This window comes from Balaenoptera acutorostrata, chromosome 9, assembly GCF_949987535.1.
Source record: "Balaenoptera acutorostrata chromosome 9, mBalAcu1.1, whole genome shotgun sequence".
NCBI classification, from domain to species: Eukaryota; Metazoa; Chordata; class Mammalia; order Artiodactyla; family Balaenopteridae; genus Balaenoptera; species Balaenoptera acutorostrata.
Window position 1 is genome coordinate 64,590,665 of NC_080072.1, and position 15,672 is coordinate 64,606,336.

Consider the following 15,672-nt stretch of genomic DNA (forward strand, 5'->3'; position numbering starts at 1 on the left):
GAATGCAAGAGATTCCTGTGCATTAATTTTGTATCCTGCAACATTACCAAATTCATTGATTAGCTCTAGTAGTTTTCTGGTGGCATCTTTAGCATTCTCTATGAATAGTATCATGTCATCTGCAAACAGTGATAGTTTTACTTCTTCTTTTCCAATTTGTATTCCTTTTATTTCTTTTTCTTCTCTGATTGCCGAGGCAAGGACTTCCAAAACTATGTTGAATAACAGTGGTGAGAGTGGACATCCTTGTCTTGTTCCTGATCTTAGAGAAAATACATTCAGTTTTTCACCATTGAGAATGATGTTGGCTGTGGGTTTGTCATATATGGCCTTTATTATATTGCGATAGTTTCCCTCTATGCCCACTTTCTGGAGAGTTTTTATCATAAATGGGTGTGGAATTTTGTCAAAAGCTTTTTCTGCACCTACTGAGATGGTCATATGATTTTTCTTCTTCTGTTTGTTAATATGGTGTATCACATTGATTGATTTGCGTATATTGAAGAATGCTTGCATCCCTGGGATAAATCCCACTTGATCATGGTGTATGATTCTTCTAATGTGTTGTTGGATTCTGTTTGCTAGTATTTTGTTGAGGATTTTTGCATCTATATTCATGAGTGATATAGGTCTGTAATTGTCTTTTTTTGTAGTATCTTTGTCTGGTTTTGGTATCAGGGTGATGGTGGCCTCATAGAACGAGTTTGGGAGTGTTCCTTCCTCTGCAATTTTTTGGAAGAGTGTGAGAAGGATGGGTGTTAGCTCTTCTCTAAATGTTTGATAGAATTCACCTGTGAAGCCATCTGGTCCTGGATGTTTCTTTGCTGGAAGATTTTTAATTACAGTTTCAATTTCATTACTTGTGATTGGTCTGTTTATATTTTCTATTTCTTCCTGGTTCAGTCTTGGAAGGTTATACCTTTCTAAGAATTTGTCCATTTCTTGCAGGTTGTCCATTTTATTGGCATAGAGTTGCTTGAGGTAGTCTCTTAGGATGCTTTGTATTTCTGCGCTGTCTGTTGGAACTTCTCCTTTTTCATTTCTAATTTTATTGATTTGAGTCCTCTCCCTCTTTTTCTTGATGAGTCTGGCTAATGGTTTATCAATTTTGTTTATCTTCTCAAAGAACCAGCTTTTAGTTTTATTGATCTTTGCTACTGTTTTCTTTGTTTCTATTTCATTTATTTCTGCTCTGATCTTTATGATTTCTCTCCTTCTACTAACTTTGGGTTTTGTTTGTTCTTCTTTCTCTAGTTCCTTTAGGTGTAAACTCAGATTGTGTATTTGAGATGTTTGCTGTTTCTTGAGGTAGGATTGTATTGCTAAAAACTTCCCTCTTAGAACTGCTTTTGCTGCATCCCATAGGTTTTGGATCATCATGTTTTCATTGTCATTTGTCTCTAGGTATTTTTTGATTTCCTCTTTGATTTCTTCAGTGATCTCTTGATTATTTAATAACGTGTTGTTCAGCCTCCATGTGTTTGTGTTTTTTACGTATTTTTCCCTGTAATTGATTTTTAATCTCACAGCGTTGTGGTCAGAAAAGATGCTTGATATGATTTCAATTTTCTTAAATTTACTGAGGCTTGATTTCTGACCCAAGATGTGATCTATCCTGGAGAATGTTCCATGAACACTTGAGAAGAAAGTGTATTCTGCTGCTTTTGGATGGAATGTCCTATAAATATCAATTAAATCTATCTGGTCTATTCTGTCATTTAAAGCTTGTGTCTCCTTATTAATTTTCTGTTTGGATGATCTGTCTATTGGTGTAAGTGAGGTGTTAAATTCCCCCACTATTACAGTGTTACTGTCGATTTCCTCTTTTAGAGCTGTTAGCAGTTGCCTTATGTATTGAGGTGCTCCTATGTTGGATGCCTATATATTTATAATTGTTATATCTTCTTCTTGGATTGATCCCTTGATCATTATGTAGTGTCCTTCCTTGTCTCTTGTATCATTATTTTAAAGTCTATTTTATCTGATACGAGTATTGCTACTGCAGCTTTCTTTTGATTTCCATTGCATGGAATATCTTCGTCCATCCCCTCACTTTCAGTCTCTATGTGGCCCTAGATCTGAAGTGGGTCTCTTGTAGACAGCATATGTATGGGTCTTGTTTTGGTATCCATTCAGCGAGCCTGTGTCTTTTGGTTGGAGCATTTGATCCATTCACGTTTAAGGTAATTATTGATATGTATATTCCTATGACCATTTTCTTAATTGTTTTAGGTTTATTTTTGTAGGTCCTTTTCTTCTCCTGTGTTTCCCACTTAGAAAACTTCCTTTAGCATTTGTTGTAGAGCTGGTTTGGTGGCGCTGAATTCTCTTAGCTTTTGCTTGTATGTAAAGCTTTTGATTTCTCCATTGAATCTAAATGAGATCCTTGCTGGGTAGAGTAATCTTGGTTGTAGGTTTCTCCCTTTCATCACTTTAAATATGTCATGCCACTCTCTTCTGGCTTGTAGAGTTTCTGCTGAGAAATCAGCTGTTAACCTTATGGGAGTTCCCTTATGTTATTTGTCATTTTTCCCTTGCTGCTTTCAATAATTTTTCTTTGTCTTTAATTTTTGCCAATTTGATTGCTGTGTGTCTCGGCATGTTTCTCCTTGGGTTTATCCTGGATGGGACTCTCTGTGCTTCCTGGATTTGGGTGGCTATTTCCTTTCCCATGTTAGGGAAGTTTTCGACTATAATCTCTTCAAATATTTTCTCGGGTCCTTTCTCTTTCTCTTCTCCTTCTGAGACCCCTATAATGCGAATGTTGTTGCATTTAATGTTGTCCCATAGGTCTCTTAGGCTGTCTTCATTTCTTTTCATTCTTTTTTCTTTATTCTGTTCCATGGCAGTGAATTCCACCATTCTGTCTTCCAGGTCACTTATCTGTTCTTCTGCCTCAGTTATTCTGCTACTGATTCCTTCTAGTGTATTTTTCATTTCAGTTATTCTTTGTTCCTCTCTGTTTGTTTCTTCTTTAATTCTTCTAGGTCTTTGTTAAACATTTCTTGCATCTTCTCGATGTTTGCCTCCATTCCTTTTCTGAGGTCCTGGATCATCTTCACTATCATTATTCTGAATTCTTTTTCTGGAAGGTTGTCTATCTCCACTTCATTTAATTGTTTTTCTGGAGTTTTATCTTGTTCCTTCATGTGGGACATAGCCCTCTGCCTTTTCATCTCATCTATCTTTCTGTGAATGTGGTTTTTGGTCCACAGGCTGCAGGATTGTAGTTCTTCTTGCTTCTGCTGTCTGCCCTCTGGTGGATGAGGCTATCTAAGAGGCTTGTGCAAGTTTCCTGATGGGAGGGATTGGTGGTGGGTAGAGCTGGCTGTTGCTCTGGTGCTCAGAGCTCAGTAAAACTTTAATCCGCTTGTGTGCTAATGGGTGGGGCTGGGTTACCCCCCTGTTGGTTGCTTGGCCTGAGGCGACCCAACAGTGGATCCTACCCGGTCTCTTTGGTGGGGTTAATGGCCGACTCTGGGATGGTTCATGCCAAGGTGTACTTCCCAGAACTTCTGCTGCCAGTGTCCTTGTCCTCACTGTGAGACACAGCCACCCCCCACCTCTGCAGGAGACCCTCCAACCCTAGCAGGTAGGTTGGTTCACTCTCCTATGGGGTCACTGTTCCTTCCCTTGGGTCCCGATGCGCACACTACTTTGTGTGTGCCATCCAAGAGTGGAGTCTCTGTTTCCCCCAGTCCTGTCAAAGTCTGTCTCATTGTCGCTTCTCCTTTGTCTTTGGATGTGGGGTATCTTTTTTGGTGAGTTCCAGTGTCTTCCTGTTGATGACTGTTCAGCAGTTAGGTGTGATTCCAGTGCTCTCACAAGAGGGAGGAAGGGCTTGTCCTTCTACTCCACCATCTTGAGAGATGTCTCTCTAATAGCTTCATATTTATTTTTAAATATACATGTATTACTGTTATAGGTTATAAATAATTTAATATATGTTATAAATTACCTAAATATAAAAGATTATAAATAATGTGATAAAAAGCAATACAAATAGGAGTTCTATTATTTTGTTCCTATACCCAATGAATCATTTTATTTGCCCCAGGATATACGGCTCTTCTACAGACATCACAGCCTTAGACCACACTCTGCAATCCCACTTTCCATCTCCTTCCCCCACTGCATCAGAAGCATGTTCTGAAATTCAAGAATGCCTTATTTTGTGTTGGCCAAAAAGTGCCTTCGGTTTTTAAGTAAAAATAAAAGACATATTTTTCATTTTTGCCAAGAACTTTATTGAACCATGTATTCAACCTTTTGTTCCACTACCTTCTGCCATTTTTCAGGCAACTTCATAATTCCGTCTTCCCAAAACTTTTTATCTTTTTCAGCAAAGAACTGTTCCAGGTGCCTTTTACAGTCTTCCAGAAAATTGAAATTTTTTTCCATTACGAAAATTTTGTAAAGACCGAAATAAACGGAAATTTGAAGGTGCAATGTCTAGTGAATATGGTGGATGAATCAGAACTTCCCAGCCAAGCTGTAAGTTTCTGCTTGGTCATCAAAGAAACATGCAGTCTTGCATTATCCTGATGGAAGATTATGCGTTTTCTGTTTACTAATTTCGGACACTTTTCGTTGAGTGCTGCTTTCAGTTGGTCTAATTGGGAGCAGTACTTGTTGGAATTAATCGTTTGGTTTTCTGGAAGGAGCTCATAGTAGAGGACTCCCTTCCAATTCCACCATATACACAACATCACCTTCTTTAGATGAAGACCAGCCTTTGGTGTGGTTGGTGGTGGCTCATTTCGCCTCACCCACGATCTCTTCCATTCCACATTATTGTACAGTATCCACTTTTCATTGCCCATCACAATTTGTTTTAAAAACAGAACATTTTCATTACGTTTAAGTAGAGAATCAGTGAAGAGGTTTTTTTCCCTTAACTTATGTGGAACCCAAACATCAAAGCGATGAACATAACCAAGCCGGTACAAAATAATTTTCAACACTTGATTTGGATATTTTGAGTATGTTGGCTATCTCCCACGTGGTATAATGTTGATTGGTCTCAATTTGATCGCTATCAACTTCAACTGGTCTACCTGACTGTGGAGCATCATCCAGCGAGAAATCTCCAACACAAAACATTGCAAACTACTTTTGCCATATTTGATCAGTCACAGCACCTTCTCCATACATTGCACAAATCTTTTTTTGCATTTCAGTTGCATTTTTACCTTTCTTGAAATAATAAAGCATAATATGCTGAAAATGTTGCTTTTTTTCTTCCATCTTGAATATTAAAATAGCTAAACAAAAATTCACCAATTTTGATGTCTTTTTTATAATGCACACTGATATGACAGCTGTCACATACAATCTAGCAAAACTGTTTCGATTGAAGTTAAAGACAACTAAGTGCTACTAGAGTCATCTTACAGAAAAAACCGAATGAAACTTTTGGCCCACCCAATACTTGAGTCAGCTCAAACTATGACAATATTCATAACAGAACTCACTTATATAATATGAAGAAACATGTCCTTCCTATGCCTATTTTATCTTTTGGCAAAATCTGGATTTTCAAATGTAAATATTATATACAGCATGGTATGTAATACTGGTATGTAATATTGGCAGTACGGTATGTAACTAAGTTTCTGTTATTACTGTTCACATTTGTTGATAATGATTACTACTACTGCAACAATTACCACTACTAACAACTACTACTTCTTTACTGGTATAAATAATTTTGGTATTTACTAGTATAAATAAATATTTAGTACTTTCAAAAGTTTCAATAATATACCTCTACAGACTTTTGAAGGTTTTCATGGCATGGAGCAAGAAGGGATGTCTTCTCCCATTTCTGTGCAACTTGATTGGCTTCTTCTATCTTCTGCTCACAACTTTTTTGAGAATTTAGCAATGTCATCTCATAAAATTCTTGAATATCTGTAAAGAAATGCAAGGGAAAAATCGAAATGTCATATACCACCTCACAGATAGCTTCTCCAGGTATATGTATATGGAAAATTTTGCTGATTAAAAAAACTGCATAACTATGTATTCAAAGAAAAACAACATTAATAGAGGAAATCCTAAAAATTGCATTTTTACCTGTATGAAAATTCTTATAGCAACTTTATTAGGAACTGCAAAAATTGGAAGAAATCAAAATATCCTGCAATTAGTGAATGGATAAACAAACTGTAGTAAATTCATTTAATGGAATACTATTCAGCAATAAGAATGAATGAGTTATCAAGCCATGTAAAAACATGGATGAATCTTAAATATATATTGCTAAGTTTAAAAATGCCAGGCATATAGCTGGGCTACACAGTGTATGATTCCATTTATATAATTTTTGGAAAAAGCAAAACTAAAGAGACAATAAAATGGTCACTGATTTCTAGAGGTTCTGGGAGAGGAGAGGAGGGTTTAACAGGTAAATCACAGGGTGATGAAAACATTCTGTAATAATAATGGTGGGCACCTAACAAGAAGCATTTGTCAAAACCCAAAGAATTTTACAGCACAGAGAGTAAACCAAATGCATGCAAATTTAAAAAATCATTTAGGAGGTCAGGGAATCCCAAGATGCGCAGAATGTGACAAAAGAATCTAACTATATTACAAATGAATGAAATAACCTCACTGAAGGCAGTAGGAGAAAAAGTTGATAACCTAAAAATGAGTAGAGACTGTAAAACCAAAGACAAAGAAACTACACAAAAGCATCCTAGTCTATACTCTAGTTGGTAAATTTGTTTCTCCTGGAATCCAAGTCAACAATTTTGAAGCCACTGTACATATATAACTAGAACTGAACAATTAAATAAATGGATGGCAGATAGTGGGAGGCAGGTTTCTCACTGTTGGAGTAGGAAGTTACAAAAAAGAAAGTGGGTGGGGTGTCGTACTAGACTGAGTCATATGATTTTGGATTATATTTGAAGACAACATTACAAACTCCTGTTTGGCTTAACAGAGATATGAATAGATACATACAGAAATACTTACAAATATGCATACACACAGGTTAGTATAAACACATATATTCTCTAACTCTGTCTGCTGAAAGGGCCTACAAGTAATGACTCTGACGTCTATACAGTCTTCTCCACCAAATGGTAGAGGGTAATGAATAAGTACAGTTGGTATTAGCTTAGAATTGGGGGTATCTATATGAATTCAAAAGTTGTGGAAGGAAGGAAGGGAGGGAGGGAGGAAGGAAGCCCAGATATAAACCCACGCACATATGGTCACCTTATTTTTGATAAAGGAGGCAAGAATATACAATGGAGAAAAGACAGCCTCTTCAATAAGTGGTGCTGGGAAAATTGGACAGCTATATGTAAAAGAATGAAATTAGAACACTCCCTAACACAAAAATAAACTCAAAATGGACTAAAGACCTAAATGTAAGGCCAGACACTATAAAACTCTTACTGGAAAACATAAGCAGAACACTCTATGACATAAATCACAGCAAGATCCATTTTCACCCACCTCCTAGAGAAATGGAAATAAAAACAAAAATAAACAAATGGGACCTAATGAAACTTAAAAGCGTTTGCACAGCAAAGGGCACCATAAACAAGATGAAAAGACAACTCTCAGAATGGGAGTAAATATTTGCAAATGAATCAACAGACAAAGGATTAATCTCTAAAATATACAAGCAGCTCATGCAGCTCAATATCAAAAAAACAAACAACCCAATACAAAATTGGGCAGAAGACCTAAATAGACATTTCTCCAAAGAAGATATACAGATTGCCAACAAACACATGAAAGGATGCTCAACATCACTAATCATTAGAGAAATGTAAATCAAAACTACAATGAGGCATCACCTCACACCGGTCAGAATGGCCATCATCAAAAAATCTACAAACAATAAATGCTGGAGAGGGTGTAGAGAAAAAGGAACCCTGCTGCACTGTTGGTGGGAATGTAAATTGATACAGCCACTATGGAGAACAGTATGCAGGTTCCTTAAAAAACTAAAACTAGAACTACCATATGACCCAGCAATCCCACTACTGGGCATATACCCTGAGAAAACCATAATTCAAAAAGAGTCATGTACCACAATGTTCTCTGCAGCTCTATTTACAATAGCCAGGACATGGAAGCAACCTAAGTGTCCATCGACAGATGAATGGACAAAGAAGATGTGGCACATGTATACAATGGAATATTACTCAGCCATAAAAAGTAATGAAACTGAGTTATTTGTAGTGAGGTGGACGGACCTAGAGATTGTCATACAGAGTGAAGTAAGTCAGAAAGAGAAAAACAAATACTGTATGCCAATACATTTATATGGAATCTAAAAACAAATGGTTCTGATGAATCTAGGGGCAGGACAGGAATAAAGACACAGATGTAGAGAATGGGCTTCAGGACATGGGGAGGGGGAAGGGTAAGCTGGGACAAAGTGAGAGAGTGGCATGGACATATATACACTACCAAATGTAAAACAGACAGCTAGTGGGAAGCAGCCACATAGCACAGGGAGATCAGCTCGGTGCTTTGTGACCACCTAGAGGGGTGGGATAGGGAGGGTGGTAGAGAGACGGAAGAGGGAGGAGATATGGGGATATATATATATGTATAGCTGATTCACTTTGTTATAAAGCATAAACTAACACACATTTGTAAAGCAATTATACTCCAATAAAGATGTTAAAATTTTTTTTTAATTTAAAAAAAGAATCCTAAAGAAAAACAACACAGAACTTATATGAAAGAGCAACCAAAGATGGCCAAACTGGAGCAATTTGAGCAAATATATATATAACATAGGATTGGATTATACCCAAAGTATTAAATAAATATCCAATAATTTATATTGGTATGAATGAATTGATTAATTAATTAATGAAAATGTGTCATTATTTTTTTTTAGAAAACTCAATGGATGGGTTAAACAGTAGACTAGACAAAGCAGAACTGGAAAAGAAATTACCCAGAATGTAACAGAGGATAGATAAGAAGGTCCATTATTTTTTTGATAGATGTCTTCAGGCAAAAATATGATAAATAACAAGCGATATTTAAAGGGATATGGATACAAAATTTTTCGAATTTATAAAAATATGGATTCTCAGGTCCTGAAAGTAACAGTTAATAAAAAAGAGAATAAATAAAACCTATGCCTAGGAATAGACATAGCATAATTAGCAGAATACCAAAGACAAAGCAAAGTCCTTAAATGCAAACACAGAGAAAAGATCAATCAGACATCTCAGTAGCAATAATGGAAGCTAGGTGACAGAACAACTTCAAAATTTCTAGAGAAAATAACTATTACTATAGAATTGCCTTCCTTTGCAAATCATATATCTTATTTTTTTAAAGTTTGTATCTAGAATATATAAAGAACTCTCAAAACACAAAGAAGTCAAATAATCCAATAGAAAAATGGGCAAAGTACTGAATAGGCACTTCACCAAAGAAAATAAAAGGTGGCAGATAAGCACATGAAAAGATATTCAACTAATAATTAGGGAAAGGAAAATTTAAAACCACAATGAGATACTACTACATATTTACTACATATTTATTAGAATGGCTAAAATGATAAAAAATTGATCATCCCAAGCACTGAGAGTGATCTGAAGGAACTAGAACTCTCAGTCACTGACGGTGAGAATGGAAAATGGTACAAACACTTCGAAAATCAGTTTGGCAGCTTCTTAAACACTTAAACATACAGCTACTATATAATCCAGCCATCACTGTTCTAGATACTTATCTAAGAAAAAGGAAATATACGTCCATACAAACCCAAAGCAAATATCATTGGTCATGGTGAAAAACTGAAAGCATTTCCTCTAAGATCAGGGACAAGACAAGGTTGTCCACTCTCACCACTATTATTCAACATAGTTTTGGAAGTACTAGCCACAGCAATCACAGAAGTAAAAGAAATAAAAGGAAATATAGCAGAGAGAGGAACACTCCCAAACTCATTCTACGAGGCCACCAGCACCCTGATACCAAAACCGGTCAAAGATGTCTCAAAAAAGAAAACTATAGGCCAATATCACTGATAACCATAGATGTAAAAATCGTCAACAAAATACTAGCAAACAGAATCCAACAACACATTAAAAGGATCATACACCATGCTCAAGTGGGGTTTACCCCAGGAATGCAAGGATTCTTCAATATAGGCAAATCAATCAATGTGATACACCATATTAACAAATTGAAGGATAAAAACCATATGATAGTCTCAATAGATGCAGAAAAAGCTTTTGACGAAATTCAACATCCATTCATGATAAAAACTCTCCAGAAAGTAGGCAGAGAGTGAACCTACCTCAACATAATAAAGGCCATATATGACAACATCCACAGCCAACATCATTCTTAATGGTGAAAAACTAAAACCATTTCCTCTAAAATCAGGAAAAAGACAGTTGTCCACTCTCATCACTATTACTCAACATAGTTTTGGAAGTGTCAGCCACAACAATCAGAGAAGAAAAAGAAATAAAAGGAATCCAAACTGGAAAAGAAGAAGTAAAACTATCACTGCTTGCAGATGACATGATACTACACATAGAGAATCCTAAAGATGTTACTAGAAAACTACTAGAGCTAATCAATGAATTTGGTAAAGTTGCAGGATACAAAATTAATGCACAGGAATCTCTTGCATACCTATACACTAATGGTGAAAAATCTGAAAGAGAAATTAAGGAAACACTCCCATTTACCGTTGCAGCAAAAAGAATAAAATACCTAGGAATAAACCTACCTAAGGAGACAAAAGACCTGTATGCAGAAAACTATAAGACACTGATGAAACAAATTAAAGACGATACAAACAGATGGAGAAATATACCATGTTCTTGGATTAGAAGAATCAATATTGTGAAAATGACTATAGAACCCAAAGCAATCTACACATTCAATGCAATCCCTATCTAACTACCAAGGGCATTTTCCACAGAACTAGAACAAAAACTTTCACAACTTGTATGGAAACACAAAAGACCCCAAATAGCCAAAGCAATCTTGAGAAATAAAAATGGAGCTGGAGGAATCAGGATCCCTGACTTTAGACTATATTACAAAGCTACAGTAATCAAGACAGTATGGTACTGGCACAAAAACAGAAATATAGATCAATGGAACAGGATAGAGAGCCCAGAGATCAATCCATGCACATATGGTCACCTTATCTTTGATAAAGGAGGCAAGAATATACAATGGAGAAAAGACAGCCTCTTCAATAAGTGGTGCTGGGAAAACTGGACAGCTACATGTAAAAGAATGAAATTAGAACACTCCCTAACACCACACACAAAAATAAACTCAAAATGGATTAAAGACCTAAATGTAAGGCCAGACACTATAAAACTCTTAGTGGAAAACATAGGCAGAACACTCTATGACATACATCACAGCAAGATCCTTTTCGAACCACCTCCTAGAGAAAAGGAAATATAAACAAAAATAAACAAATGGGACCTAATGAAACTTAAAAGCTTTTGCACAGCCAAGGAAACCATAAACAAGATGAAAAGACAACCCTCAGAATGGGAGAAAATATTTGCAAATGAATCAATGGAAAAAGGATTAATCTCCAAAATATACAAGCAGCTCATGCAGCTCAATATCATAAAAACAAACAACCCAATCCAAATATGGATGGAAGACCTCAATAGACATTTCTCCAAAGAAGATACACAGATTGCCAACAAACACATGAAAGGATGCTCAACATCACTAATCATTAGAGAAATGCAAATCAAAACTACAATGATGTATCACCTCACACCAGTCGGAATGGCCATCATCAAAAAGTCTACAAACAGTAAATGCTGGAAAGGGTGTGGAGTAAAGGGAACCCTCTTGCACTGTTGGTGGGAATGTAAATTGATACAGCCACTATGGAGAACAGTATGGAGTTTTCTTAAAAAACTAAAGATAGAACTATCATATGACCCAGTAATCCCACTACTGGGCATATACCCTGAGAAAACCATAATTCAGAAAGAGTCATGTACCACAATGTTCATTTCAGCTCTATTTACAATAGCCAGGACATGGAAGCAAACTAAGTGTCCATCGACAGATGAATGGGTAAAGAAGATGTGGCACATATATACAATGGAATATTACTCAGCCATAAAAAGAAATGAAATTGAGTTATTTGTAGTGAGGTGGATGGACCAAGAGTCTGTCATACAGAGTGAAGTAAGTCAGAAAGAGAAAAACAAATACCATATGCTAACACATATATATGGAATCTAAAAAAAAAAAAAAAGGTTCTGATGAACCTAGGGGCAGGACAGCAATAAAGATGCAGACGTAGAGAATGGACTTGAGGACATGGGGAGGGGGAAGCGTAAGCTGGGATGAAGCGAGAGAGTAACACTGACATATATACACTACCAAATGTAAAATAGATAGGTAGTGGGAAGCAGCTGCATAGCACCAGGAGATCACCTTGGTGCTTTGTGACCACCTAGAGGGGTGGGATAGGGAGGGTGGGAGGGAAGTGCTAGAGAGAGGGAATATGGGAATATATGTATACATATAGCTGATTCACTTTGTTATACAGCACAAACTAACACAACATTTTAAAGTAATTATACTCCAATAAAGATGTTAAAAAAAAAAGAAATAAAAGGAATCTATATTGGAAAAGAAGAAGTAAAATTGTCAGTGTTTCCAGATGACATGATACTGTACATAGAAAACCCTAAAGATGCCACCAGAAAACTACTACAACTCATCAATAAATTTAGAAAAGTTGCAGGATACAAAATTAATACACAGAAATCTCTTGCATTCTTGTACACTAACAACAAAAGATCAGAAAGAAAAATCAAGGAAACAATCCCATTTACCATTGCATCAAAAAGAATATAATACCTAGGAATAAAACTACCTAAGGAGGTAAAAGACCTGTACTCAGAAAACCATAAGACGCTGATGACACAAAAAGATGGAGACACATACCATGTTCTTGGTTGGAATAATCAATATTGTGAAAATGACTATTCTACCCAAAGCTATCTATGGATTCAATGCAATCCCTATCAAATTACCAATGGCATTTTTCACATAATTAGAACAAAAAATTTTGCAATTTGTATGGAAACACAAAAGACCCACATAGCCAAAGCAATCTTGAGAAAGAAAAATGGAGCTGGAAGAATCCGGCTACCTGACTTCAGATTATACTACAAAGCTACCAGTAATCAAGACAGTATGGTACTGCCACAAAAACAGAAATATAGAACTACGGAACAGGACAGAAAGTCCAGAGATAAACCCGTGTACCTATGGTCACCTAATCTATGACAAAGGAGGCAAGAATATACAATGGAGAAAAGACAGTCTCTTCAATAAGTGGTGCTGGGAAAACTGGACAGCTACATGCAAAAGAATGAAATTATAACACACCCTAACACCATACACAAAAATAAACCCAAAATGGATTAAAGATCTAAATGTAAGGCTGGATACTATAAAACTGTTAGAGGAAAACATAGGCAGAACACTCTCTGACATAAATCGCAGAAAGATCTATTTCGATCCATCTCCTAGAGTAATGAAAATAAAAACAGAAATAAACAAATGGGACCTAATAAAACTTAAAAGCTTTTGCACTGCAAAGGAAACTGTAAATGAAAGGAAAAGGCAACCCTCAGAATGGGAGAAAATATTTGCAAACGAAGCAACCAACTAGGGATTAATCTCCAACATATGGAAACAGCTCATGCAGAGCAACATCAAATAAAACAAACAACCCCATCAAAAAAATGGGTGGAATATCTAAATAGACATTTCTCCAAAGAAGACATAGATATGGTTAAAAAGCACATGAAAAGATGCTCAACATCACTAACTATTAGACAAACACAAATCAAAACTACAATGAGGTATCACCTCACACCAGTCAGAATGACCATCTCCAAAAAAATCTACAAATAATAAATGCTGCAGAGGATGTGGAGAAAAGGGAACCCTCCTACACTCCTGGTGGGAATGTAAACTGGTACAGCCACTATGGAGAACAGTATGGAGGCTCCTTTAAAAACTAAAAATAGAGCTACCATATGATCTATGAATCCCACTCTGGGCATATATCCGGAGAAAACCATAATTCAAAAAGATATTTGCACCCCAGTGTTCATTGCAGCACTATTTACAATAGCCAGAACATGGAAGCAGAGGAATGGATAAAGAAGATGTGGTACATATATACAATGGAATATTACTCAGCCGTAAAAAAGAATGAAATAACGGCATTTGCTGCAACATGGATGGACCTAGAGATTGTCATACTGAATGAAGTAAGCCAGACAGAGAAAGACAAATATCATATGATATCGCTTATATGTGGAATCTAATAAAAGGCAACAAATGAACTTATCTACAAAACAGAAATAGAGTTACAGATGTAACTCAGTACTCTGTAGTGGCCTATATGGGAAAAGAATCTAAAAAAGAGTGGATATATGTATATGTATAACAGATTCACTTTGCTGTACACCTGAAACTCACACAAGATTGTAAATCAACTATACCCCAATAAAAATTTTTTTAAGAAAAGGTCAGATTTGAAAACAATACAAATCTCCATCAATAGGTGAATGAATAAACAAATTTTGGTATACCCATACAATGGACTACTACTCATCAATAAAAAAAAAAAGCAAAGTATTGATACACACAACATGGATGAATCTCAAAATAATATGTCAAGTAAAAGAAGTCAGACAAAAATGAATGCATCTTTATAATACCAGTTATATAAAATTCTAGAAAATGCAAACTAATCTATATTGACAGAAAACAATTCAGTAGTTGCCTGGGAATGGGGGTGTGAGGGTTGGTAGCAAAGTGTGAGTAGGAGAGATTATAAAGGGACAAGAGGAAACTTTAGGAGTAATGGGTACACTCACTATCTTGATTGTGCTAATAGTTTAACTGGTGTATACATATGTCAAAACATATTAAATCATCTATTTCACATATGTGCAGTTTATCATGTATCAATTACACCTCAATAAAGAAAGCAAAAAAGACAAGATGCAAATTGAGAGAAGATAATTTCATAACATATAGACAAAGGAACAGTATCCAGACATGTAAAGACCAACAAACCAAAAAGGAAAAGACATGCAAACCAAAAGAAAAAAATGGGTAAGAAGTATAAACAGGGCATTTCACAGTAAACATATATCACTGATAAGCTTGATAAGGGAAAAGATTCTCAACCTTATTAGTGATGATAAATACAAACTAAGATCATAACCAAACACCATCTACACCAATAATATTGGCTAAAATATTACTGTAGCTTAGTATATTCTGATATCAGAGAGGGTGATTCCTCCAGCTCTATTCTTCTTTCTTAAGATAGTTTTAGCTATTCAGGGTCTTTTGTGTTTCCATAAAAAATTTTAAATTATTTGTTCAAACTTTGTGAAAAATGTCGTTGGTGTTTTGATAGGGATTGCATTGAATCTGTACATTGCCTTGGGTAGTATGGTGATTTAACAATATTAATTCTTCCAATCCAAGAACACGGTATATCTTTCCATCTGTTTGTGTCATCTTTAGTTTCTTTCAACAGTGTGTTACAGTTTTCCAAGTATGGTCTTTTACCTCCTTAGGTAAATTTATTCCTAGGCATTTCACTCACAGATATAGAGAACAAACTAGTGGTTA

The 15,672-nt window shown here is 35.9% G+C and overlaps 1 protein-coding gene across 1 annotated transcript in view; it reads right to left on the minus strand.

The window, feature by feature from the left end:
- Positions 1-15,672, minus strand: part of LOC130704556 (disks large 1 tumor suppressor protein-like) — a 468,860-nt gene that overhangs the window by 169,449 nt on the left and 283,739 nt on the right. Inside the window, exon 3 of the mRNA XM_057553268.1 lies at positions 5,768-5,913. Coding sequence (XP_057409251.1) covers positions 5,768-5,913 — 146 coding nt within the window. The remainder of the gene's footprint in view (positions 1-5,767; positions 5,914-15,672) is intronic.